The following is a 26,590-nucleotide window of genomic DNA, read 5'->3' on the forward strand; positions in this document are numbered from 1 at the left end:
TCAGAAATATTAAAATTAAATCATAAAAATAGTAAGGGGAAAAAATAGCCATGCCAAATCCTTGTCATCATTATGTGATACACCTGCTGGTGACACAATTAGCACAAAATTGCCAGAAACTGGTTTCTCCATTTGGATCAATTTGGGCAGCAAAGAACTAGCACTCTTCCAGAATGCCAAACTTATATTTATAAGGAGCTCCTGTAAAACCTAACACGTTCTAGGGAAAGTGCCAGTCGGGCACTTTCGTGGTGACCAGCTGCCTGGTCTTTCCTCCAACCCAAGCCAAAATTCCCATGGAGGCTTGTGCCCAGGCACCCAAAGGGAGAGCGTGTGTCAGCAGTGACCCCTATGAACTGGATAGGCCCCAACCCCTGATCACACAGCGCTCAAATAGGCAGCCAAAGGTTTCAGGCCAGATCCATAGCAAACGCTGGTGTGGAGTGGAAACTATTACTTCAAACCTGGAAAAAGCTAAGAGAGATTTTAAGGGATGAGACAGAGGCGACATCCCAAGAACATGGCAGAAAAGGGGTGGCCAGAATTCATTGGTCTCATTTGTTGAAGTCCATATCATTCAAATTGTAGCAGCAAATCCTGGCAGGCAATTCCAGCGTTTCTCAATCTGGACCCACTTGAAGAGGTGTGGCTGGGGAATTCTGGGAGTCTAAATCTATCCATCTTCAAGCCCCTCAAGGTGATTCTTATGCTTGAATAATTGTATGCTCAAAAATATTTTTCTAAAAATAATGCACACATGTATTTTATTGACAAGCTGCTCTCTTCAGCCGTTTATTTTTAAGCGACCACTCGTGTTCCCATCCCCACCCTCTCTTCCCTTCAGCGGTACCTTACCTGATTTATTTTGGCTCATTAAATTTAATTAAGAAGAGGGTATGTGTTCCCTATTTAAGTGGGGCATGTGTGTGTGTTTGTGTGCGTGGAGGTGGGGGAATGGATAATCACCTCCAAGAAAGCTAAAAGAAAGGATCTTTATTCAAAAGTGGGCAGTCGTTGGGAGCATTTGATTATTCTCGCCTCCCTCTCCCCACCCATCTCTTTGCTGTCTCTTTTTAAAGTGCACCTGAGCGCGCAAACAGACACGTCTCGAAAGCTCTAAGGCGAGCGATCCAAAATTCTTCCCCCACTCTCTTTCTCTCTGCATATCCCTGCAATAATTTTCCGCTTTCCCTCGATAAAATTGCCAAATAATAATGAATCATTTCATAAATAATGGGTTTAGGGGCTTATCAGGGCAGGCGGGCCAGTGCCAGCGGCTTATCTCGCTTGGCCACGTTGCTCCAGCGATCCGCTCTCCATACTAAATAGGAAACTGGACGTGATGTGGGAATGAGTTCCCGGCGCTGCGAAGCCGCCCAGCACTTCTCCTCCTCCTCCTCCTCCTCCTCCTCTTTTAAAAAAAAAACTATAGGAGGAGAGGGGGGGGGGAATACCAGCCTCCATGAATAGGCCGCAAAATGGCTCCAGTCATTTTCACCTACGAAAAACAAGCGGTGAGTAAAAGGGGTTGTTTTTCCTCTCTTTTTGTTTGGTTTGTTGTTCAAGAAAGAAAATCGCTTCGTAGGTTAGCCTACCACGGACACACGGACACGCACACAGAGTGCCAACCGATATATATATATACATGAGTATAGCGGTAGAGGAGGTATTCTCCTTGAACTAATTTGTTTCAAAAGAAGAGACAGCGAACCACACAGGAAAGGCAGAAGGAACAATTCCTCGCTCCTCATATCACCCACTTCTACTCTTTCTTTCTCTTATTTTTACACCCAGATAGCAAAGAAGGGCTTGCCGCGCGGGGGGGGGGGGGGGGAGACGGGGAGACGGAAAGGACGGCCAAATCCTGGGGTGAATTGTTGATCTATTCTTATTTTGCTCACTAGCGGGGGGTGGGGACCTTGTAGGCTTGTAGGAAACCTTCATGCTGATCCAGAAAAGAAAATACTGGCGGAACTGGGCTTGCTGAAATGGGGAGAGGGCAGCGCCGGTGCCCCGCGAGGCCCATGCGCGGGTTTGGAGGAACCCCACGTCTCCCCCTCCAGTTTTTGCACCAGACGAGTATTGGGGGGGGGGGGCCTCCGGGAATAGCGGCCGGGCGGGTCGCCCCCTAAAACTCGATGGCTTTGGGGAAGATTAAGACGTCGGGAAATCCGATTCGGCGGTCTTGAGTCCCTACCCGCCCCGTCTCCTTCCCCGCCCCCCTCCATAATTCGGCGTGCAGGAATGGAAATGAAGGACGGTTTTCAATTGAAGTTGAAGTTCCAAGATATTAGCGGGGAAGGGAGGGAAATGCCGGGAAAGAACGGTGGCAAAATTCGGATGCGAGGAGGCCGCTGGATTTCTCTGTGGCTAACAGGCCTTTAAAAAAACAAAAAACAAAAAACAAAGGCTTCCTTTGTAGGCTTCCTTGAAAGAATTTGAAAAGGAAAAGAACACAAGAAAAGGAGAAAGGAAAAGAATAGCTTGGCGAAGGACATGGGTGTCTTGTCAAATTAAAAAAAGTGGGGGGAGAATTGTGCAAAAAATATATTTTTTATGATCTAAGAGAGAATGTGCTTGCAGAGATCTCATGTTAAAGGACTAGATGAAACGGAGGCATCCATTAGTACAGCAAAATGATGTAAATTGGGACAGCCAGAACAAGCTGGACTGAAGGTAGTAATCAGGGAACTAGATTTCAAAAGGATTTGTTGAATAATGTTCTTTGATATAATTAAATAATATTTTTGCCCCATGAGTCAATAGAATGTTCAATAGAATGTCAAATATAAAACAGCTTTTCCTATATTGGGTGGTCATTCCTGCTGCTTTTCTTCTGATTTCCATTGAACACTATTTATGGTGATCATTAAAAATCAGGCTAGTAAATGAAGTTTGCAATCTAGATTGATAGATGGCAGTCAAATTGATAGGCAAAATGTAATTTCCTATAACTATTGTGCTAGTTCACCAGTCTTCTGATCCTTAATTGTGGTATCTATACATATCTTGTGAATAAAATGTAAATAATTTGGCTATTAATACAGAGTGGCATATCTTAATTCCACAATAGGACAATATTCCACAATAGCACAATAGGACAATATTAACACAAACTGAAGTTTGTAATAAAAGCAATCCCTCGGTGCCTGCAATCACTTTATGAGTTGAAAGAAGAGACTGAAAATTGCACAAATCAGTAAGACACATCACAGCTAGTCCTCAAACAATTCTGGGAATGGAGAGAGGCCTCAGAACTGAGATCCAGGCTGGTTCCTATTTCTAGTAGACCTGTTGTAATGAATGGGACTTGTCAGTCATAGCTAACTTGGATGACATCATTTCAGTAGGATTATTTGTATTTCTGGATCTGATATTCCATTCTTAATGGGGAAATACACATTATGTTCCTGGCGTCTTTGTCTGTTTCAGTCTCATAGTTTAAAACTATGGGGCTCATCTTGTTAAGACTTCACTCCTGGCAACAGGAAGGCTGCCATAGGTCGCAACACCAGTAGCTTATGGGTTGTCTTTTAAAAACGATTGTATTGATGTTCATATTGTGAAGTCATTGGCGTCCTGTGACATGTTTATTAAGCTCGAATCGTATATTATTATAACCATTTAAAATGCCTTATTATTTTTAAACTCCTGATGTGCTGACCTAGATATCTCTCCCGCTGGGAACTCTGGGAGTTGTAGTACAATCAACCCCGAAGCATAGGCTTGGGGGAGAAGGAGTGTTCTCTCGCATAGCCTCGCTTTTTCCAGCAGGAACGTGAAGATCTCTGACTTGCTCTGTCCCTCTTCTACAGCAGGCAGGCTGCCTCTTCCTCCAATTCCCCGGACGATCCAGTGGTGCTTTCGGCTGCGTCTGTCCGCTTTCTCACAATCAAAACTCTTCCAAATGAGTACAAGATAGGGCGCTTTTTTTTGTACAGGTAAGGAGTTACACAAGGAAGACGCAAATATTTCCGAGCCGACCAAGAATCCTCTTTGGCGAGAGGTCTAGACCGCAGAACACTCTGAGACACGCATCCTTCGACTAAGCCACGGTTCACGTTACCGAGGTTCGCTGGCTAAATTTCAATGGGAAAGAGGTGGTCGCTACACGCTAAACCAACATCGCAACCCAAAACTAAGCAATTCCTCTCCTACCATGGCTTAAAGAATTTCATGATCCCAGCCTCCAAGGAAGTGCACGGGAATACCAAGGAAGTGTATGTGTGTATCCTAAAGACCAAACGGAGAAATTCTGAGCTTTCTTTCTAGACTGAAAATTCTCTAGGCTGCCTGAAACGGAACGGAAAGCGCCGCCATCCTCCCTGTGGCCTCTTTTTTTGGGTGGGTGTGTTAGGGGTAGGTTGGCAGGGTTCATTATTTCTGCTTCCCAGTCCCTGCGTCGCCCCCATTTCTTCCACCAGCTGCAGAGGTATGAGGCTGCAAGAGTTTCGACGTTCCCCAGGAAGTCTCGGCCGGACCTTCGCTCAGCGCCTTAGGGAGGTGGAATAAAAAGGCGGCGGCCTTGACAGGGAGAAGCACTTGGCTGAGCCGAAGTTGCTGCGTCTTCAGACTGACAGGTGTGAATGATGTACTAAGTGAGAAATTTTATTTTTTTTAAAAAAAGGAGGGGAGGGGGCAGAGCAAGCCACCCAGAGACGCCAGATCAGAGATTGATGACCGACGAGGAAGATTTTCTGATTTACCCGCTGCCAGCAAAAAAAAGGGGGGGAAAGAAAGGAAAAAAAAACACCTCTCGCCTTTCCGAGGCCAGAGAAATCAACGTGATTGCTTTTGGGTTCTAAAGATCTTCAGAAAGATACATCCCGAGTCAAAAGCCCGGGCAGATCTGCAAGTTAAAGCTGTGGGGATGGGGTGGGGGGAAGAAACACGTTTCCCAGAGAGGAGAAATTCGTTGTGGCCAGCGGGGCCCCCCAAACCCACTGGATCGAGGTCGCTTTGGAGCTAGGTGCTCTTTAAATAGCCCGCTCCTAACATCGAAAACTGTTCAATTTGGGGCTTCTGGATCTCCGTTGCAAAGCTCCGGTTAATCCCTGGATGGCAGCCAGGTGTTCGAGATTTCGTTATCGGTGCTCCCATCTACCGACATCCGCAGCTCAAAATTGATGTTGTTTTCCATCAAAAAATTCGAACCTAAGCCAAAAGCCAATACTTCGCATTTTACGGACATTCAGCCAAATACAGTCTGCAAAGTCCAGATATCTCTGATTTATTCACTGAACAAAGAATGGCCGGTGCTAAACTCAGGCCCTCGCCAGCATGCTGCTGACCTTCCATTTAAGTCGGAAGACTGTAGCTTCATAGATGAGTTACAGCACAACCATGTATAGTAGCTTGAGTCATATAACCGGTGAAGCCACAACATAATTGGTTTGTCTTTGTCTTTCTAGGAACACTGTAAAGCTAAATATGACAGTTTCTTAGTCATAGTGGTGGATTCACAAGAAAACAAAGCAAACCTCCCTTTAATGTTTCACACACACTGTTGTACAAAGAGGACATTTGCTTAACTTGACATATGGGTCAGTTTTTTTTTTTTAAATTATTTATGGAAACATTCTTTGTGCGCTGATAAAGCCGACTCGGTCTTTGCTTCACCTTCAGTTCATCATAAATTTTGCGTCCATTTAACACCCCACCCCACCAACAAAAGAGAGCCGAGCCCCGCTTGGTTTTATACGTGAGGCGTGAAATTAACCGGGGAAGCTCAGTGGAGAAAATCGAACGAAAATAATTTGATTGCATTTAAGCAATCTCAAATTTTAGTTTCTTTAAGTCACTAGTTAGTCGGAATATAAATTTGCTTCGAATGACCCTCTGCAATCAGAATAAAGGTAATCACAACAATAATAATATGGCCTGATCCCCAGCTCTCTCTTAAATTGAAACAGCAAGGCGGAAGATTAAAAGTTTAATCCTAAATGCATTTTTAGGGAATGTTTACTAGCAATTAAGACCCACTGGACTGGTTTCTTGACCAGAAAATGTGTTTGGGATTGTAGCTATTAGGACGAAATCGGGAAAAAGTGGTTTTAGCATTACGCTCCCATATTTGATGTGAAAAGTCAAAAATCTAGAAAAAACGTTTCGGCTATGAAATCCTTTTTCCTCCTTACCTCCCCAAACTGACTTCAGCTGATCTTGCAGAATCCCAGGCCTCAACATTTCCCCGTTTGTCCTCTCATCCTTTGAAGCGATTCTTTATCTCTCTGCCTAGCCGGAAGCCGGGCATCATCTCTCTGCCCTGGCATCTAAGAAAAGGGCTTTAAAAAAAACCGTTATTGTCTTCCGCAGATCAATATGACGAGGGTAACCTTTCCTGGGAGTAACCTCGCCGCTCTACAAGGGACAACTCGTTTTTTAAAAAGTTTTTTAAGCATACATTTTACAGGTATACATTCTCATAATTGTTATTCTTATTATATTTTAACACTTTTAAACTTTCATTTTTCCATATAAAAATCAAGATATATAATCGAGATTGCTTTGTTTACCATCCTATACACCTATTTTATTTTACTGCCACCTTACTTTTCCTTCTTTTTCTCCCTCCCTCCCTTTCTTTTCTACTTCCTTCTTTCCTCCTCTCCTTTCCTTCTCCTTCTTCCCCTTCCTCTCCCCTACCTCTTCCCCTTCCCCTTCATATCCTCTCTCCTCCCCTTTCTAACCCTCCCAGTCTTCCTCTCCTTTCCTCTTTCTTCTTTCTGTCTCTCCTTTCCTCTCTTCTCTCCTCTTCCTATCTACATTTCCTCTTCTATTGTTGTGGTTGCCTATTTTCCTCTTCCCTCTGGTGTATTTTTGGGCTGGTATTCCAGGAAACCCGGTTTAATGTGGTGGGGGATAGCCGTTAAAAACGGTTTTGGTTTGATATGAAATTTAACCGAATCAATATTTGATACAGCCCCGACCACAAATACTCGAATACCGAGAGGGACGTTGGAACACAAGTGATTTCCGTGCTTCGTTTGGCAGGAGGTGCGTGCGTCCGTGTGTGTGTGTGTGTGTGTGTGCTCAACGTCGACATTCGGGGACGAAAGTGCGGCAGCGGTGTACTGCGAACCTGAAATCAAGCGCCAGTCTCCGCAAACGCTTTCTGCCGAGATGTGCCGCTTTCCAGGTAGCGGATGGAGGCTGGGTACCTCGCCGCCTATTTCCACTCGGCGCAGATTGGGAGGCGGAGCTGCGCGGTTCTCCGTGGGTACCTCCGTGGGGCATTGATTCTCAGCGCCTTTGCGACTGTTTCTCGCCTTCGTTTTCCTTGCAATGCCGAGGGAATAAATTCGACTTCAGTCAGGGCGCTGTCACTATTCTACACCATTCTAACTCCCCTACACTTCTTGTTTGGCATTGTTGTTCCTTCTGCCTTGGTATGATTTCTGATGTACACACGCTCCCACGCTCATTATTAATAGGAGTGAAGCCGATTTCGGTTTTTTGTTTTTGTTTTTGTTCCCCCGAAGGATTGGGCCGAATAATAAAATAACAATTCCGTTCTAACCTTCGGCTGAACTGTTCAGGTGGCCATCTTGAAGGTTAACCCCACGGAGCGTTTGAATTTTCGGCCTCGACCACACCTCTCCCACGCTTTGGGAGCCCGCCGGCCATGGCACCCCCAGGCTGGCCGGTCAAAGAAGAGCTGAAGAATTGGGAAGGGAAAGGAGGAGCTCCCCATAAGGCTTCTTCCCCTTGTGAATGGGTGGGTTTTTTTTTTTTTTTTTGCGTGTCTCAGAGCCCCCGGAGGAAGGTCTCCTTGCGCCCTCCTTCGGGCCACGTGGGTATTCCCGGGACTGGGAGCTTGGCGCTTCGAAGGAAGCGCAAAATCCGCCGAGCCGAGCGCAACACAGCTTTCCGGGCGTCCAACCTCCAGCAGGGGCCCTCCGCCTCTGCCCGTGACCGGAGGGCCTCGCTATCCTCCACTGGGGCTCTTTGGCGACGCGGGGTTTAACTCTCCCTCGGATGCCACCCTTCCTCTCTGCCCCCCCCCCCTTCTTTCCCTCCTCTGGCATTCCTGCTCTCCTTCCTCCGGTTTTCCCTCCCTCCCGTCTCTCCCTTTCTTTTCCCTGCTCTTCTTTTTCTTTCTTTGCGCTTTCTTCCTCTCTCGGGCTTTTTCCTCCTTCTCTCCCTTCCCAATTTTTCCTCTCCTCCTTTCCCCCTCCCCCCCATCCTGCCGCGCCCCTCCTTCACCGCTCTCCTCTTGGCTCTCCTTTCCCCCCTCCAGGATGCTGATGGAGAGGTCCCCCAGTGACCCGCCGCGGGATGCGGCGCACGGAACCGGAGTAGGAGCGGAAGGCGTCGGCGAGCCGGATTTGGGACTGGGTTCTGGCAGCAGCAGTAACGGCGGCGGCGGCGGCGGCGATCGGAGGCGCGGAGGAATGGCCCTCCCGGGGGAGCCGGCCTTGCTCGATGGGGTTGCCAAGGAAACGGGTCGGCCGCCCCCCTCCCCCGGCCCGGGGCCCCCTGCTGCGCCGGTGCCAGTGATCGAGCTGGTGCGCAACGGCCGCTCTATAAAAGCCAGGGACGCGCCGCCCGGGGCCCTGCAGTGCCAGAGAGAGCCAGACGCCAGCAACAGCAGCAGCATCCGAGCTCCGCGAGACGAACCGGCCACCGCCACCGCCCTCACCCTCGCCACCACCGCGGGCACCGGAGCGGGCACGCCCCCGGCCGGTGGTGGCATCAGCATCGGCAGCAGCGACGTCCGCATGGTGCACCTCAGCCCTACGGCAGCCCCTGCGCTCCCGCCGCCGGCCAGAGCCATGCTCTATGGCCTCGGGGCTCCGCTCAGCGCCGCCAGCAGGTCCGTTGCGCAGCCCGGCGGGGCTTCGGATGGGGGGCTTTGTGGGGGGTGGGATGGGGTGGGGACAAACCGGGTGGGAAGGAGGGAACGGTTCTCCGTTAGCTTCTGCTTGATTCCTGTTCCCAGAGGAAGAGAACTTCCCCGCTGCCCGCCTGAGTTTTGTGGCTCTCAGGCGCTGTTTCTCTCTGCTTTTATGCTTTCTCTTTGTCGCCCCGTCCCGTCCCCCGATTTTCCTTCTCCGGGTGGGAAGGTTGGGCTGTGAAGCCCCGCTAGTGTCTCTCTTTCTCTCGGGATGCGTCCTCTAAATCTACCCGCAATGGACTATATATATAGGTAGATGTGTGAGGCTTTGTGAACGTGCGTGTGTGCCCATGCGCGTGTCTGTGTGCTGCCGTGCAAGGAAGTCAATGCGATTTTCCTCCCTGAGACGATGGGTCAGAAAAGAAAAGAAAAACCCGATGGACAATCGAAGCAAACCGATCTTCTCTTCTTCCTGCTGTCGGTCTGGTGTTAAAGTCACAAACAACGTTTTCTGCTGAAAATAAGGCAGAGAAGACTAGGTTTAAAACCAGCATTAAGTGTCCCGTTATAATCTATAGGCATCAGCCCATATAACCTGATGCCTTCTAGATGCGTGGGACTACTTCTCCAATCACCCTTTGGCACATTGGTTGGGCGATGATGGGCATTGTAATCCATAGATCTTGGAGGCACCATGTTGGCAAGGTTGGTACAGATCATTTATCAAAATGTGGCAGGTTTGCGGCAAAGACCTTTTAAAATGTTGCCACCCTCCCTTCCACCCTCTTGTCAAAAGAAACACAAAATACTTACTTGTAAGAGATGAAATACTTGTAATATAGCATAAAAGCATAAATTTGGGGGAAATGCCTGAATCAAGGGGTAAAAATCATTCTAGAAATTATGTTTAGTGTTAATGGAGGTTTATTCACCTGTTGTCATTATTATTTAGGCAATCATTTTTCCCCACTGCAGAAATGCAGTACACGTTAACATACATGTGTTATACATGCTAGGAATGAACATGGTTGGGAAAAAGAGGACCAAGGTAGCTTAAAGGGTTAGGAAAGGTATGAACAACGTATCTGGAAGCTAAATATTGTAATCCTAGTAATTGTCTGATAGACCAGACAATGTGAAATTGAAAATGTGCTTCAAAATGTATTTTAATTCTTCTGTTAGGAATGTTTGACAAGTGTCGAAGTCAATCGTGTTAGGCCTCTGGATCTGAAAAGCATTTATTTAGATTTCTTGTTATAAAGTGGTTTCATGCTAAAAGTGTGGTAAACATTGCCCACACATGGTGCACAAACGGCAACAACAGGCAACATCCCTATTGTGGGAATTATGCTTATTATGTACATTTTCAGCAGTAGAAAATGATGTTGAGACTCTAATCCTTACTGGTGCACCAAATTCACCACCAAATTCAATAAGATTTTTCTTTTTTGAGATTGGATGCTTGTTCAAATTGCAGTTGAATGATGGATTTCAGCAGATGTCTGCAGAGCTAATTTCTCTTCTTCCCACCCCCCCCACCCCTGCTTTTCTGCTTTTTCTTTTGTAGTGGATATTTTGGTGAAGCCGAAAACTTTTCAATGTATAACAACAACCGAGTGAAAAGAAGACCATCCCCCTATGAAGTGGAGCTCTCTGATGGTGAGCTGATCCCCATCACCACAACACCCCCCCCCCCAAAGTGTGTTTCTTTGTGGATAGTATGGCAGCTAAAGACTAGCAATTGCTATTTCATTCCTTGTATTGCCGGGTGATGATGCTGGGGGAGAAGGGGTTGGGGTCTCTAGAGGCAGCAAATTCTTGCATAGGGCAATTTATAGCTTGCAGCAAAACGTTGCAGTATTGTGTGCTTTGGTTTGGATTTCTAGCCCTCTTCATAGATAACCAGAAGCCAGAATTCCATGGTTAGTGACCAGTTATTTTGTACCCTGGGCTGTTTTACATTTTGGATGGATGGATGTATAGGTAGATAAAAGGTAGATATAGATAAATTGGTAGATTAGATAGATGATAGATAGATAGATAGATAGATAGATGATAGATAGATAGATGATAGATAGATAGATAGATAGATAGATGATAGATGATAGATGATAGATGATAGATGATAGATAGATAGATAGATAGATAGATGATAGATAGATAGATAGATAGATAGATAGATAGATGATAGATGATAGATAGATAGATAGATAGATAGATAGATAGATAGATAGATGATAGATAGATAGATAGAAAGAAAGAAAGAGACGGTAGATAGATAAAGAGAGGGAGAGAGTTGATATAGGCTTTATGGCTCCTTTAGAGCTGTTCCTGTAATCCGTAACAACTGTGAACTAAAATCACAATTTTATTTTATTTTTTAAATGTAATCTGTTAATGTTGAAGGAGGGGCAGTGCTTGGAAGCTAGAGGTTGCAATTCAAATCTCTCCTTATTTTCTTCAACTGTGTTGCTTAATTGCAATGAATTCTCTCTCCTGTCATATAGCCATACCTGGTCGGCCTGCTGTGGTAGGGGAATGGATAAATCACCAGCTTTTGTGCTGGCATTTTGCAAATTCCAGAACAGAGAAAGCCCAGGTAGAATCAAAAGGTAGATTAGTTTATGGTTTGGAATTGCAGATGGGAAGGAAATAAAAGGGAAATGGGGCAGCCTCATTTCTCAGTCCAGAAGGAATCTGATTGCACCTTTTGAAATGATCGTATTTGATTAAAAAGCATTAAAGCTACAACTCCCTTCAACAGATCCATGTGGTGGCTAAAAGATAGCGGGAGTCTTCCCACTCCTTCCCTTCTCATCTCACCCCAATTTAAATTCATTTTGCATGAGTTTTGCTACCTCACACATTTGATGAAATGACTTGTCGCTTATACCTTGTTAATCTGAAAAGATGCTACCAAGTTACTTCTGGTTTTTACGCTGCCCTAGACTTACACAATTCTCTGTGTGTACAACCACATTTGTTCCATAACAAATAAAGGTAGAAATTGGGGAAGGTGTAGCATCTGTGTTTTAAAGTCTCTCTGCAACTCTCAAGCCACGTATGTATTTAGCCTCTCCTGGAGTTTGTTTATTAATTCTGGAACTTACTGAAATGTAAACACAAAGATGTCATTTTATGCTTTTGAAAGTAAAAAATAAAAAGGGATAATGGTTTCATAAATGTATTACATTCTACATTACCATGTAGAATGGCTTCCAGACATTCAAAAGCAGAGCAAAAAATGAAGTGGGGGGTCAATGCAAGTGAAGATTTAGTTTAAAGCCATTTTAGATTATATATTGCATTGTGGCTTTTCTGTAATTTGTCTTTCATTTTGATGAAAGCATCGATCCAGCAAATGTGCTACATGTATAACACTAGTCATTTGTATTCATCTTAGTTATATACTGTATTAGATCTATATGAATATTTGATGCTCTGAATCAGTTTGGACTGATTCACAGGATCAGATCAATGGATCCTTTGGTTCAAACCGAACCATGGGTGCCTGGAAGTATAGAAGGCAGCTGCAAATGAAACCCCTTTTTATGATGCATATACCAAAGGCGCAGGGCTTCAGCCACATGGTTGTGGCTGCCAGTTTTACTCTTTTGATCTTCCTTTCCGTTTCAGTTCATTCTTGAACTGAACACATTTGAATCAAATCAGACCAATGTGGACATTTCCCACACATGGATGTGTACATTTAATGGTCTAAATGAATCTAATTGGATTTAGTGAATCTAATTGGATTTAGTGAATCCAAGTGAATCTAATTGGATTTATCTAAGACATGGGTGTCAAACCCGCAGCGTCATGTTGCCCTCACATGATGTATTGTGATGTTTTCCTTTGCGGAGCTGGGGTGGGCGTGGCCTGCGCGTGACGCATGCAGCCCGCGGGCCCCCAGTTTGACACCCCTGATCTAAGACATTTGGTTGAACTGATTCAATGTTTATGTTTACATAACCCTTGATCCATATACTCAAGATGTTAATATCAGTCTACAAAGTCTGAGCAACTCAGATTCTGTATAAGTAAAGTCTGGGCAATTAAGATCTACATTAATTATCTGGAATATATTCTGGACCGACCGCCTCTTGGTATAGGTACTCCTCGATTTGCCCCAGTTCATTTGGGGACCATTCAAAGTTACAATGGCACTGAAAAAAGTGACTTATGACTAGTTTTCATCCTTACGACTGTTTTAGTCTCCCTCGTGGTCATATGATCAAAATTCAAACATTTGGCAATTGTTTCATATTTATGACAGTTGGAGTGGCGTGATCCCCTTTTGCAACCTTCTGACAAGCAAAGTGAATGGGGAAGCCAGATTCACTTAACAACAATTTGACTAATTTAACAACTATAGTGACCCACTTAACAACTGTGTCAAGAAAGGTCGTAAAATGGAACAAATTCACTTAACAAATATTTCACTTAGCAAAAGAAATAGTAATAGCACAAAGACTTATATACCACTTCATAGTGCTTTTACAGCCCTCTCTAAGCAGTTTTACAGAGTCAGCATATCTGGATCCTCATTTTATCCACCTTGGAAGGATGGAGGGCTGAGTCACCTTTGAGCCTGGTGAGATTTGAACTGCCGAACTGCAGCTAGCAGTCAGCTGAAATTTTTGGACTGAATTGTGATCATAAGTCGGTAAGGCAGTGACTTCAAAGAATGTAGATAGGCTCTGGAAGGCTAGAAGGAAGAGTGGACAATGTTGGAGGCTTGATGGGTCAGAGATTGTACAGGTGAGGAGTGAGAAAGCCAACATCTGGATGAGGCTTTATGAACGTGGAGGAAAAGCTGTGGTCGTAGCTTTAGCCACTGTTATTGAACAGGCCCTGACTGTCATGTATTGCTCATTTGTTCAAGAGCAGCTAAGAAGAGATTCAATTATTATGATGAGGCCGACTTAGTTATCCCAGAGCAGTCGTGCTGAACCTAGTGCTCTTCTGATATTGTGAATTCAGCTCTCCTAATTCCTGGCAAAAAATGCCCTAAGGATAATTAATTGGCTCAATGCCAAAGAATGGTCAGGACTTTTCCCCAGTAAAAGATTGTTTTAAGAAAATGGGCAGGAATTTAAATAGATTTTAAAGCAATACAAATGCCTAATTTATTTGGTCATGATTTTTCCATATATAATAACCGATGTTTAAACTGCAGAGTTAAACTTGAAAACCTCAGATTCAGTCAAATTCTTTTTTCCCCCTAATTTTGTATCATCAAAATAGGGTTTCAGATTTTGATCCTCTGATTTTGGCATGTGTTGGTGATTTTTTTCTTTTAACAGATATGCATATTCCCTTCATATTCCTTCATGCTTCTTTACTACTCATTTATTAACTACTGATACTTTAATAGTTCAACTTTTAGATAGCTCAATATCAAACCCACAACATTTATTAATAAGCACAGCACATAAATATTTCATGATACTTTTTAGAAGTTCATTTAATAACTGAAATTTCAATGCTTTACAGTAAGTTATATTTTGTGTGGCTCATCCATTTAAAAGAGCTAGATTCAATGCTAAGCTGTTGGATATGATAGTATAGCAGAAACAACACTTCACTGACTCCTTTTTCCATTTAATAACTGATCACCATTTCCTATAAATTTGCCTTTTATATAGCATCACCAACAGGAATAGGAGACCAATATTTGTATTATTCTAAATAAGTTCACTGAAAACAAATGCCCCATGCTTATTGGCAGCAAATCTCAAGTAGATAAGACCTGTCCTCTGCAACCTCAGAAGTGAGGTGATGTGATAATAATTTTAAGAAACAGGTAAGCAGATTTTAATTGAATGTTAGAGCTATTTAACAGAATAGAATAGAATAGAATTCTTTATTGGCCGTGTGATTGGACACATAAGAAATTTGTCTTTGGTGCATATGCTCTCAGTGTACATAAAAAGACAAGATACATTCATCAAGAATCATAAGATACAACACTTAATGATAGTCAAAGGGTACAAATAAGCAATCAGGAAACAAGCAATATCAATATAAATCGTAAGGATACAAGCAACGAAGTTACAGTCCTGCAGTCATAAGTGGGAGGAGATGGGTGATAGGAACGATGAGAAGACTAATAGTAATAGTAATGCAGCCTTAGTGAATGGTTTGACAGTGGTGAGGGAATTATTTGTTTAGCAGAGTGATGATGTTCAGGGGGAAAAACTGTTCTTGTGTCTAGTTGTCTTGGTGTGCAGTGCTCTATAGCATCGTTTTGAGGGTAGAAGTTGAAACAATTTATGTCCAGAATGCGAGGTGTCTGTATTTTCACGGCCCCTTTTTTGACTCGTGCAGTGTACAGGTCCTCAATGGAAGGAAGGTTGGTAGTAATTGTTTTTTTTCTGCACTTCTGATTATCCTCTAAAATCTGTGTTTGTCTTGTTGGGTTGCAAAACCCAGCCAGACAGTTATAGAGGTGCAGATGGCAGATTCAATAATTCCTCTGTAGAACTGTATCAGAACAGTGGGACCAGTAAAGATGTTGAATTTTGCTTTGATGGGCTAGGTTTAGTAAAGACTGGACAGGCATCTCTTGGGAATGAATTACATTGGATTGCTTGATAGTATGATTGATGGGCTAAATGGCCTCTTCCAGCTTTATTAATTTTACCTTTTAGAAGATACCTGAAATTATTTGACCACGATTTTTGATAATAAAAAAATAGGTGAGACTTGTGCTTTAAAACTCTTGAGGATGGAGAGTTACAATTAGTCACTGCTTGCTAAAATATACATTTTATTTTATAATTTATCAGCACTAGCATTCAAAAACCAGCATGCGAAAAAGTAAATGGGTCTTTTGGTGTCAAAGCAGGAAACTTGTCATTCGGTGCATTGCTGAGCTCCATTTTCTCTCTGATGTGGATAGAGATTTTTGTGTAGCCAATGCAAGGAGTCTAAGTGAGACCAATTTGAAATTAACTTAAATTAGAATGAAGACAATGCAATGTCCCAGGGAGTAGATTTTGAGATAGAGACATAGATGGATGGATGGATGGATGGATGGATGGATGGATGGATGGATGGATGGACGGACAGACAAACAATGGAGAGAGAGGGGGGAAGGAGGGAGAGAGGGAGAGAGACTGGCCACCAACTGACTCCTAACTAGGTTTATACATAATGTATCTAAAGTAGGATAATTTTGAGCCTGATGATTTGTGGCTCCAGTAAGAACTCTGGGTTCATTTGTCTGATGATTCATTTGTTTGTTTCCTTAGCTGTTATAGTATTCTAAGAAGTTCTTCAAAAGGAGTGGATTTGCAGGTTTATTGTCATTTTAATAAATGTTTCATTTGCCTTCTAATATATTTCTCATTGGTCTGGAAATAGAGAAATTCAGAGTATTAATGCCCTCATTTTTCCTCTAGCTCCTCAAGTGTCAATAATAATAATAATAATAATAATAATAATAATAATAATAATGATGATGATGATGATGATGATGATGATGATGATAACAACTTTCTTTAAAAACAGAGAGATTTGTTTTAAACTGAGCACAGCAAATGTTGATTTCAAATGGACATTTATTTCTGTTCTCAACTTCTCTCCAATTCCAGCCTTTTTTGATTTCAGCAGTAGGATTTAAAAGGCAGGAGACTAATTCTGTTGCTGTTGTAGTTTAGAAAAGAGAACAGAAATCCTTCTGCATCTATTGCTGATCCTCGCAACTCCTAGCCATAGTCCTAATCTATTTACTCATCATCTGAAAATTCCATTAGTATTTTAATATTGAGATTTAGAGATAAAACCCTTATGGCCATTTCATCACCAGTAAACTTGCCATCAACTTTCTTGGTGAAATGAAATAAAGACTGTTCCTCATTACTGCCACACTGGAACAGCTGTGGCTGATGATACTAGAAAATAGAATGTACTAAAACTTTATGGCATACATAAATTAATAGAAATTAATCTTCTAGCATCATTGCAATCAACAGAATTGCAGGTATGGTCATTCATACCTTTAAGGCCCATGTCCCCTGTAAGTTCCTTTTGTTTCTGATTAAAAATAAGAATTAAAAACACAAGTGCCAGTATTTACTTTGCCCATCTTACCACTGAATGCTAAAAATCAGTGAAATGTCTTTTTAATAGTTGAGTATGAACAGGTTAAACCTGATTTGTCTACTTTTCAGTCAGCAAATGTGATATTTAGATGAAAAATGTAAAATATTGTCCAGGTTTTCAAAAAAAAAATTTTTTTTGCATTATTTAGTGATAAAATTTAAAAGCATCTAACAGTGACATGTTGAGTACCAAAGTAGAAGGCATACAGAGCCACTTTTAGGGTTTCTCATAGCATTTCTTCAAAGTATTTAGAGCTGGACTAGACTCAAAATTATGGCGTTTGAGAGGGATTGGGGAAGTACATAATTTGGAAAAGAAAGAAAATTCTAACATACAATTAAAATGTTAGTGAAATAGTAAGCAAGCTTTCAGGACATTTCAATACTGACTTTTGGTGCAATCTTGGGACAATGGATGATTTACTACTTTGCACCGTAAATGTCGACTCAATTAACCCAAGGCTTTGGAACAGTGGAATGGCCCCAGGACCGATCAAACTAAATCAATATTAAGATATACATACTGTGAAATGTTAGTTCAGGAGAAGAAAAAAGGTACAGTAAAAGTAAAGGTTTCCCCTGTCCAGTCATGTCCAACTCTAGGGGGTGCTGCTACTCTCTGTTTTATAGCTGAGGGAGCCAGCATTGATAGAAGTTGCTTCTGTGGTCATGTGGCCAGCTTGGCGATACGCTGCAGTACATGGAATGTTGTACTTGTCACTTAAATGGTACCTATTTATCTATTCACATGCTTTCCAAACTGCTAGGTTTTCAGGAGCTGGGGAAAGTAATGGAAGCTCACCCTATCGCGCAGTGCTCAGATCTTGAACCCGAGGCTGTCAGTTTTCCAGCTGACAAGCTCAACATCTTTAAAGTAGAAGCCTTCTTCTAACTCTCCAGTACCCCTCCTCAAAATAAGCCTGTGCATTCACGAGCCATCAAATGCCTAAATGAAGGTTCACAGCACAGATTCTTCTGTCCCTGCCAAGCAACATAGAATAGTGGACCGGAGGAATGCTGTCGATATAATTTACTTGGACTTCAGTAAGGCATTTGATAAAGTAGACCATAACCTACTACTAGATAAAGTAGAAAAATGTGGGTTAGACAGCATCACCACCAGATGGATTCGTAACTGGCTAACCAACTACACTCAACGTGTAGTCCTCAATGGAACTGCATCTACATGGAGGGAAGTATGCAGTGGAGTACCCCAAGACTCTGTTTTGGGCCCAGTACTCTTCAACATCTTCATCAATGGTTTGGTTGAGGGGATAAATAGGGAACTCATGAAATTTGCAGATGACACCAAGCTGGCGGGAATAGCCAACACTCCAGAAGACAGGCTTAAGATACAGATGGATCTTGACAGACTTGAATATTGGGCACTATCTAATAAAATGAAATTGAATAGTGAAAAATGTAAGGTTCTACATTTAGGCAAGAAAAACAAAAAGCACAGGTACAGTATAGGTGGTACCTTGCTCAACAGTAGTAATTGTGAAAGGGATCTTGGAGTCCTAGTGGACAACCATTTAATTATGAGCCAGCAGTGTGCAGCAACTGTCAAAAAAGCCAACACAGTTCTAGGCTACATCAACAGAGGGATAGAATCAAGATCACGTGAAGTGTTAATACCACACTATAATGCCTTGGTAAGGCCACACTTGGAATACTGCATTCAGTTTTGGTCGCCACGATGTAGAAAAGATGTGGAGACTCTAGAAAGAGTGCAGAGAAGAACAACAAAGATGATTAGGGGACTGGAGGCTAAAACATATGAAGAACAGTTGCAGGCAGGGCCGGATTTAGATGAAAAGAGGCCCTAGGCTATTCCACTTATGGGGCCCTTTCACCTCCCATTTTTAAGTTTGTAAATTACATGAGAGATAATAAAATACATCATTACTGTGATATATATCAATATATTAAATGAAACATGTTGTGATTGGTACTAACCTTTATAAAAATGTGGCATGGATAATAAATAAAAATAAAAGGCCCCTCTTGATCTTGAGGCCCTAGGCTGAAGCCTAGTTAGCCTATAGGAAAATCCGGCCCTGGTTGCAGGAACTGGGTATGTCTATAGTTTAATGAAAAAAAGGACTAGGAGAGATATGATAGCAGTGTTCCAATATCTCAGGGGTTGCCACAAAGAAGAGGGAGTCAAACTATTCTCCAAAGCACCTGAGGGTAGAACAAGAAGCAATGGGTGGAAACTAATCAAGGAGAGAAGCAGCTTCGAACTGAGGAGAAATTTCCTGACAGTTAGAACAATTAATCAGTGGAACAGCTTGCCTCCAGAAGTTGTGAATGCCCCAACACTGGAAGTTTTAAAGAAGATGTTGGATCACCAACATCTTGTCTGAAGTGGCGTAGGTTTTCCTGCCTAGGTAGGGGGTTGGACTAGAAGACCACCATGATCCCTTCCAACTTTGTTATTCTAATACACAGGATTATTGGATATAAAAAGGAAAGAAGATACAATACACAGTTACAGGAAAGGATGTACAACAATGAGAAATCTAAACCTGAACTGGCTGTACAGGGCAGTGGTGATGCCCCCTCAGAAATGAAGCCAATGAGAAATGGAAGAAGCAAAGGCAACTAATAGCAATATAATATAAAATTATAATTTTAATATGGAAAGAATAATGCTGATACTTTACAGAAAACATAATCTTTAAAATCCATTTATTTTATAATGCAAGAATCTCTTCTGCTTAGACCTCATATCCGAGAAGGGATGATGTGTGATGTTGTTCTTTTAGAATAAATACTGTGAAAAAAGTTAACCATGAAATCCTTATAAAACCAGAGGGATTAGAGAAAACCTATTGTAGAGTAGATAGAATAATCACATAAGAAACTGACGAGCAAATAGAGTAAAAATTGATTTTCTCAGTTCATTAAAAACCTATAGACTACATCCGTGTCAGCTCAAGACTATGATGATAACACATTTCAGTTTAAATACCAGATTAACGAAGAGAATATTATAGAACATCGAAGTACAATACAACACAGAATAACATCTCAGATAATTATGCTTTCAATATTGGATTTGGTTCCTTTTCCAGAAATTTCATTACTTTTCAAAATTAACAAAAACCACAATGATAAGGATACATTAGAAATGGCAATCAATCATATGAAGAAGCAACCCTAAATTGTATTTGATTTCTACAAAAATCTGTTTTGTTATATGGGCAGTTATACATAAGAGTCTCAAGGCTTGGATCATTTAAAAACTTAAAAATGCTATAGTTATATGAAAAGTATTTACTAGGAAAAAATACATATTAAACTTCTGAAAAAAAAGGAGGCCGTCTCAATATTTTCTGAAAACATCTGTAACTCTGGTCAATTGATGTCCCAATGCTTCAAAGAATCACTATTTGTTTGTATTTATTTTTGGATCAATCCTTTACAGAACACTCTTTGTCATACTTTCACATTGCCCATTCATGTCCTTTTATATTTCACTTGTCATATAATCAAGATAAGTGGTCAACATTTCTAAGATGTGCACAAATGATTCCAGGACGTAGCTACACTTTCAAAACAGATTTTTATTCTAGTTATCTTAGACAGATGGAACTTCTTCTATTAAATATCTAACAGATGGATCACTGATTTGGTGTGTTCTCCGGTGTAGAATAATATCAAACTCACATAGTCCTACGACGAAGCTGAGTTTTGCATAGTTTTCTAGCACCAATGTCAATTCAAGCTACTAGTGTAACTTTGCTTCTATTAATTATCTCTATTCCTCATAAAAATTGAATTTAGAATAAGGATGTCATAGGAACAGGATGTTTCTTCGCAAACAATATTGGTTATTTGTTTTCCTACCAAAAGAATACATATTCTAATGGCAGTGTGCTACTGGACAGAATGTGTCTTGCAACCATTTAAAGCCACAAAGGAATACAATTAGTACTATAAAGATACCAAGGCAATAAATATACAGAGGGAAGCTAATAGATAAACAGCTTTTAAACTAGTTAGGCAAAAACCTGCCAGAATAGAAATATCCTTACCAGTTTGTGAAAAATATTTGGAGAAGGACTATCCATTCTTCAGAGGGCAGAGAATTCTACAGTGTTGGTGGAATCACCAAGGAAGGTCTTATTGGTTATCACCAACCATGCTTTCATCTCAAAGAAACCTTCCTAATAATAGAAAGCAAGCAACTGGTATGGAAGAAAGCTATTTTTCTTGTAAATGGACCCCAAACTATTCTGCCAGACAAATTATGAAACTTGCAGGAGAGGTCTACCATGACCCCCCATGCTTGCTTAATCATTCTTGACCGATTCTGGTGAGTGATTCTAAACCAACTTGAACTTTGAAAAGTTATTCAGATAATCAACAAGAAACCAGCTCTTGCCTTAACCGGTTAATGCATATGAGGACAATTTTACTTAAATATTTACATATTTCTGTCCAAGCTCAGGCCATCTTTTGGCCTCATTAAAGGGCTATTGATATTGCTGGGTTTCTACTGGCACTAATATCTAAAACTGCCATTTACAATTTTCACCAATATTCCCCATTTCATTAAGGAATATTTAGGGATGAAAATTTACTGCCTTTTCTTTTTTTTCAGAATCCAGCCAGGGTGTTAATTGTTAAATTTAATTGACTATTTTTCCTCTTCTTTTTTTTGCACACTATTTTTTTTCTTTGTTGTTGTTGTTGTGAGGGTTGAATGTATGCTTTTATTTTATTTGTTTGTTTTACTGTTTTGTATTTTATTTTTTTATGATAAAATAATGAATAACGTTAAAAAATGATCATTTAGGCTCATTTTTAACTGTTTTGAAGGGCTCAGAACAGTCCATTTTGGGGGCCTTTGAGTAAAATTCAAAATGGTGGGTTATTATTACTCCCAGGAGATATGCCTGCAGCTGGAGGCTCACTGATGTAGGAGGATACTTTGAGAAAGGTATCAATTTCTGCAAGCCAAAAATGAAATGTCTTTTTCATGGCTGGCAACCCTCCTAACATCCAAATATCTTGTTATTTTGTTTCCACGAGGCTTTAACATTTAAATTATTCTTACAGAACAAAATAACAACAAAGCCGCTTTGTTTTCATATTTGTTTTCTATATGTATCAGATGATCTGATCCCAACTTATGGAACAACATTTATTTAACTTTAACCCCATTATTATTTTTTAACTAACAGATGCATGTGTGCCAACTAGCTGGCATTCAGGCTGTTTTTCTGTAACTAACTTCACGTTTCTGTTCTTCTTTAGGCCCCCACACAAAAGTGGTCCGTCGAATATTCACAAACAGCCGCGAGAGATGGAGGCAGCAGAACGTCAATGGAGCTTTTGCTGAACTTCGGAAGCTCATCCCAACTCACCCACCGGACAAAAAGCTCAGCAAGAATGAAATATTACGCCTGGCTATGAAATACATCAACTTCTTGGCCAAACTGCTCAATGACCAAGAAGAGGAAGGGAACCAGCGGGGTAAAGTAAACAAAGAGACTGGCACAGTGCAAGAAGACCTTCTTCAGGACATGTTGTCCCCAAATTCAAGCTGTGAAAGCTCATTAGATGGAGCAGGAAGCCCAGACAGTTTCACAGAGGAACATGAAACGTTAGATCCTAAGCATACAAGAGGCCTCCATCATTCCCTTCTTCCCATCGAGAACAATGCCCAGCGATGATGAACCAGCAAAGAGCATCCCAGAACACTTGATATCTGGATTGTATGCATGTCCTCCCTTTCTTCTTCCTCCTTCATCTAAGACAGAGCGAATAAGGGGTACTTCCAAGTTTCTTTTTCAACTTGATCAAGTTGATTCAAATAAAGAATGAGCATCCAGAACAATTTCCTGCTTATGTCACCAGTGAAACATAGGTCTTGCTAGTTGCATTTTTGAAAAGTTTAAAACAGAACGGCTGAAATATGCAGGCAGCTCATTTTGTGTTTGTTCGAGGTTTACAAAAGGATTGAACTGAGACTTCATCCTTCTGCTGATTACCTATGCTCTTGTTTTGCCTTGTCTCTCAGCTGTTTGGACCCAAGCTTCTTCAGTTCTGTGTGGCTGTTGACATTGATTTTTTTTTCCATGTTGTATGGTGTTCTTTTTTAAGGTATCTATGAGGAAATGTACGCAACTCATTTACCTTCACACCAGAGCTTTGATGAAGTACTATTTGTGAGCAACACATAATTTGCATTCTGGCTTTTTTTTTTCTTTTTTTTTTAAAGAAACACACACCTCCATTCATTTTACACAGGTTTGAATCGTTTGAGGTATTTCTGATGTGGATTTAAAAGAAATTCTAATGTGCAGTATTTGCTGAACAATAAAGGTACACCATTTAAGATTTATTTCTCCACTTTTGACATTTCATCAGAGGGATGTTTCCTTCAAGCTTTGGCTGAGGTGTTACCTTCAGTTTCCCTGGTTTTATTTTCTCCTGACAAAAGTGTAATGAGAAATGTTGTTTGTGTGTATTTATATGTAAGGCTGGTACAAACAATGTTTCAGTAATGCACTTTGACTTGCTTAGATTTACATATATTAAGGTGATAATAAGGCACAATCCAACTGGAGCTTCTTCTTCACGAGATCCATGGAAATCAATGGGAAATCTCCATGGAAAATCCATAGAAAGTTGTGTGTTACGTGGTTATTTAATAAATTTGGTACATGCTGATTGCTCCAAATTGTACTTTGCTCCATATATAGGAGTTTTTGCAGAAGAAGCTCCTGGAGGACAATGCTCAAGTGGTACTTTTCTTTCCAAAAGTTGCTTGGTTCCAGAATGAATTTGCATTCTGTTGGGGATTGTAATTCTGTGAACAGTGGTATATGCAGCAAACCATGATGATGCCAAAACAACAATATGAACATGATGTTGCATTATGCAAATGTGTCCCAATGTCTGATACAAGTATGTTAGCCACAGTTGTGTGATGACAGTGTCACACGGTTTTGTCAATTCCCTTCCTTGCTTCTCTGCAGATGCCTAAGTGTCTGTTTTCTGTGCCATGCACTCTCTTCCCCCCTCTCTCTCCAGCCATTCCCTCATGCTGGGGCAGCTAATGAATCTGAAGTACCTGTTCCATCTTGTTTCCCCTTTTACCATTTAAACAATGGCAGTCTACATTATCAAAGGAAGACTGCTGAAAATTGTGAAATTAGTTTGAGATTGATTTTGGCATAATATTTGTTGGTTACAGTCAACCTTTTTTTTCTGTGGAGTTTGTGAAATCATGGTTATTCATTCTTGGATAGTTTTATGGAAACATTATATTTTTCAGATGTGCACCTGAGATCTTAAATATATAATCACACATAAACAAGTGGAATGTGAATTTGTTAAACAAAGTGTCTGCAAATGCAGGTATGATTGAAGTACCTATGCTGCGAAATTACATTGGGTTGACTTTTCTAGATTTGACTATGTTATAAAGAACTACAGCAATTTTAGTGATTCAAGGCACGATTCAGAACTTAGTATGTTCATCCATTGTTGACTATGAAGGATGCAGTGTAGAAAATTTAAGGAAGACTTGTTTTTTCCTTCTCAGTTGTACTGTTTGCCTTGTTAATAAAAAAATATAGTTTCCTGGGCATTCAGACAGATGTATACAAGGTTTTTCCCCCTGTCCCAGATTGTTCATGAATTCCCTGATATGTGTATATATGTGTTTGTTAAAGTATTTTTCTATTGAGCAAACAGTTTTGAAAAAAAGAAATACTGTCTTTTGTTGTTTGTATGGGTGGGAGTGAAAGACACATTGCTTCGTGAGCTGCATGTTGCTCCAAAAAGATTCAAAGGTATTGTGAATAATGTAAAAGTTATTGCTGAGGAATAAATGGCTTATTAACCATTGCTTATTATTAAAGCCTCTCCCTTCAAAAATCTAGAAACAACAACAATAATAGGAAAGGGATATGTAGAACTGGAAACAGTACTTGAAAGTCAAATTAAAGCAATTGGAAAGCATCTGATTGTGATTTTTAGGTTACAGACCAAACTGATTTACACTTACTGAGAAGGGCATGTTTAACCAGTGGTGCCCACTGGGGTGTGTTATGTGTTAAAGAAGGTGGTAGCTGTATGATCAAACTCCTGCTCTTATCTATGTGACAAAATATACAAAGGGATGGGGCTTTGATTTTACTGTGTAGCTGCCATCTTGTTTTTCTTTTTTTCATTGCTCCCATGAACACTGTGCTCTATATGTCCAAATTCTTTCAAGAACTACTCTGCTAACCTGTTTCCTTCATGATCTTTTATAGCCTAGCCATCATAGTTAGGGTGAGCCTCAGATGTTTCCACCTTATTTGTGCTTTCTTTATTTTTTATATAATGTTTCCATCTCTCAGAAGTGGAATCACCTGGAGGTTCCAGACCAGTGGTGGGTTGTAGGCGGTACGCCCCGGTACGGACGTACCGGAGCCTGCCCTGAGCACTGGATACCGTTCTGGTATGGTGCTCCGGAGGGCCTGCCCACCCGCCCGAGCTCCTTACGGGTCTTTTAAGTATTCAGTGCTTCCGCGCACACGCACGGTGTGTACACGCCTGTGTGATGCTCCACTGAGCAGCTGGAGTGTCACGGAGGCTTGCAGAAGCAGTAAGACACATGCGCGCATTGCTCACATCCATGTGGATGCCGCCAGGCCCATTCCAACCCGTACAGTTGGAACGGAATCCGGAACCCACCACTGTTCCAGACCTACCATATCCCTCAAACCTACTACAATCTTGGCCAGCAATAGATTGTTTACCTTCTTTTTGTGTTCATTTTAGATACTAATCAACATTAAAAAGTAAAAACAGCTTCTTCTGGTCTTTTGGCCAAGGGAAATTGAAAGATACGTTGCTCATCCTAAACAAATAGCAGTATTGGGTTTTCTAGAATAGTTAATGCTGTGAGAACAATTCCAGGGGGAAAAAACTTTTAAATATAATTTTTGTACAACGCTAAAGATTTGTTCTTCTTTACGTTCCCCTTTTCTTCTTAATCTAGAAAACACTTCTTTTAGCAACTTTATGCTTCACAAATTTGTAAAATATTTCTAGGGAACTTCAGATATATGGGTTACAATGCTAGTAGGCCAAGCCAAAAAAAAAAATATAGAATGAAGAAGATTATTAAGGAGAACATGGTACTCCTTAACAAGGTCAGAAGTGGGACAACGTAAGGCCCGCAGCTGCAAAAGAGGCAGGTCCCAACCCCTCAGAAATTAGGCCCTTGAAAATTGAAACCAACTACTAAAACTAGACACACAATTTCATGCTGATTTGTATGCTTCTTGAAAGAATAAGCAACTTTAATGCATCTAAACAATACTCCCAATCCCCACCCCCAGTGTCCCCTCAAAAATGGAAATGTCTGGCTCTTTCCACAAGTGTGACATTATTGCGCTGTAGTTTTCAATCAATCCCTCTTCCAAAATACATTAAATTAGTAGGGCAACAACCTCTCTACCGAAAGGTGCCTGCCTCTGTTTTAGATGCTATTGTCTGTGAAGTGAATGATGTTTTAACTTGTCAACCATGAGAATAAGTGTGGATACACTATGGACAGCTGGGATGGGAAAGCTAATGTTGGCCTTCTAAGGTTCAGTAGAGACCAATCTCAATCCTGAACGCACCTCTTTCC

General features: G+C 41.3%; 1 protein-coding gene across 3 annotated transcripts; it reads left to right on the plus strand.

Annotated features, from left to right (window-relative positions):
• The first annotated feature begins 1,355 nt into the window (after positions 1–1,355).
• Positions 1,356–23,172, plus strand: TAL1 (TAL bHLH transcription factor 1, erythroid differentiation factor). 3 transcript variants are annotated; one of them, XM_081947751.1, is made up of 6 exons: positions 1,356–1,514; positions 3,816–4,580; positions 6,316–6,412; positions 8,240–8,815; positions 10,404–10,495; positions 22,213–23,172. In XM_081947751.1, exons 4-6 carry the CDS (start codon positions 8,241–8,243, stop codon positions 22,629–22,631), a joined length of 1,086 nt encoding a protein of 361 aa, XP_081803877.1. In that variant the 5' UTR covers positions 1,356–1,514; positions 3,816–4,580; positions 6,316–6,412; position 8,240; the 3' UTR covers positions 22,632–23,172. The 3 variants fall into 3 exon arrangements, with proteins under 3 accessions (XP_081803877.1, XP_081803878.1, XP_081803879.1); XM_081947752.1 differs by having other exon boundaries at positions 3,819–4,580; XM_081947753.1 differs by lacking the exons at positions 3,816–4,580; positions 6,316–6,412.
• Positions 23,173–26,590: the final 3,418 nt, after the last annotated feature.

This window comes from Natrix helvetica, assembly GCF_964273705.1.
Source record: "Natrix helvetica genome assembly, chromosome: 3".
NCBI lineage: Eukaryota > Metazoa > Chordata > Lepidosauria > Squamata > Natricidae > Natrix > Natrix helvetica.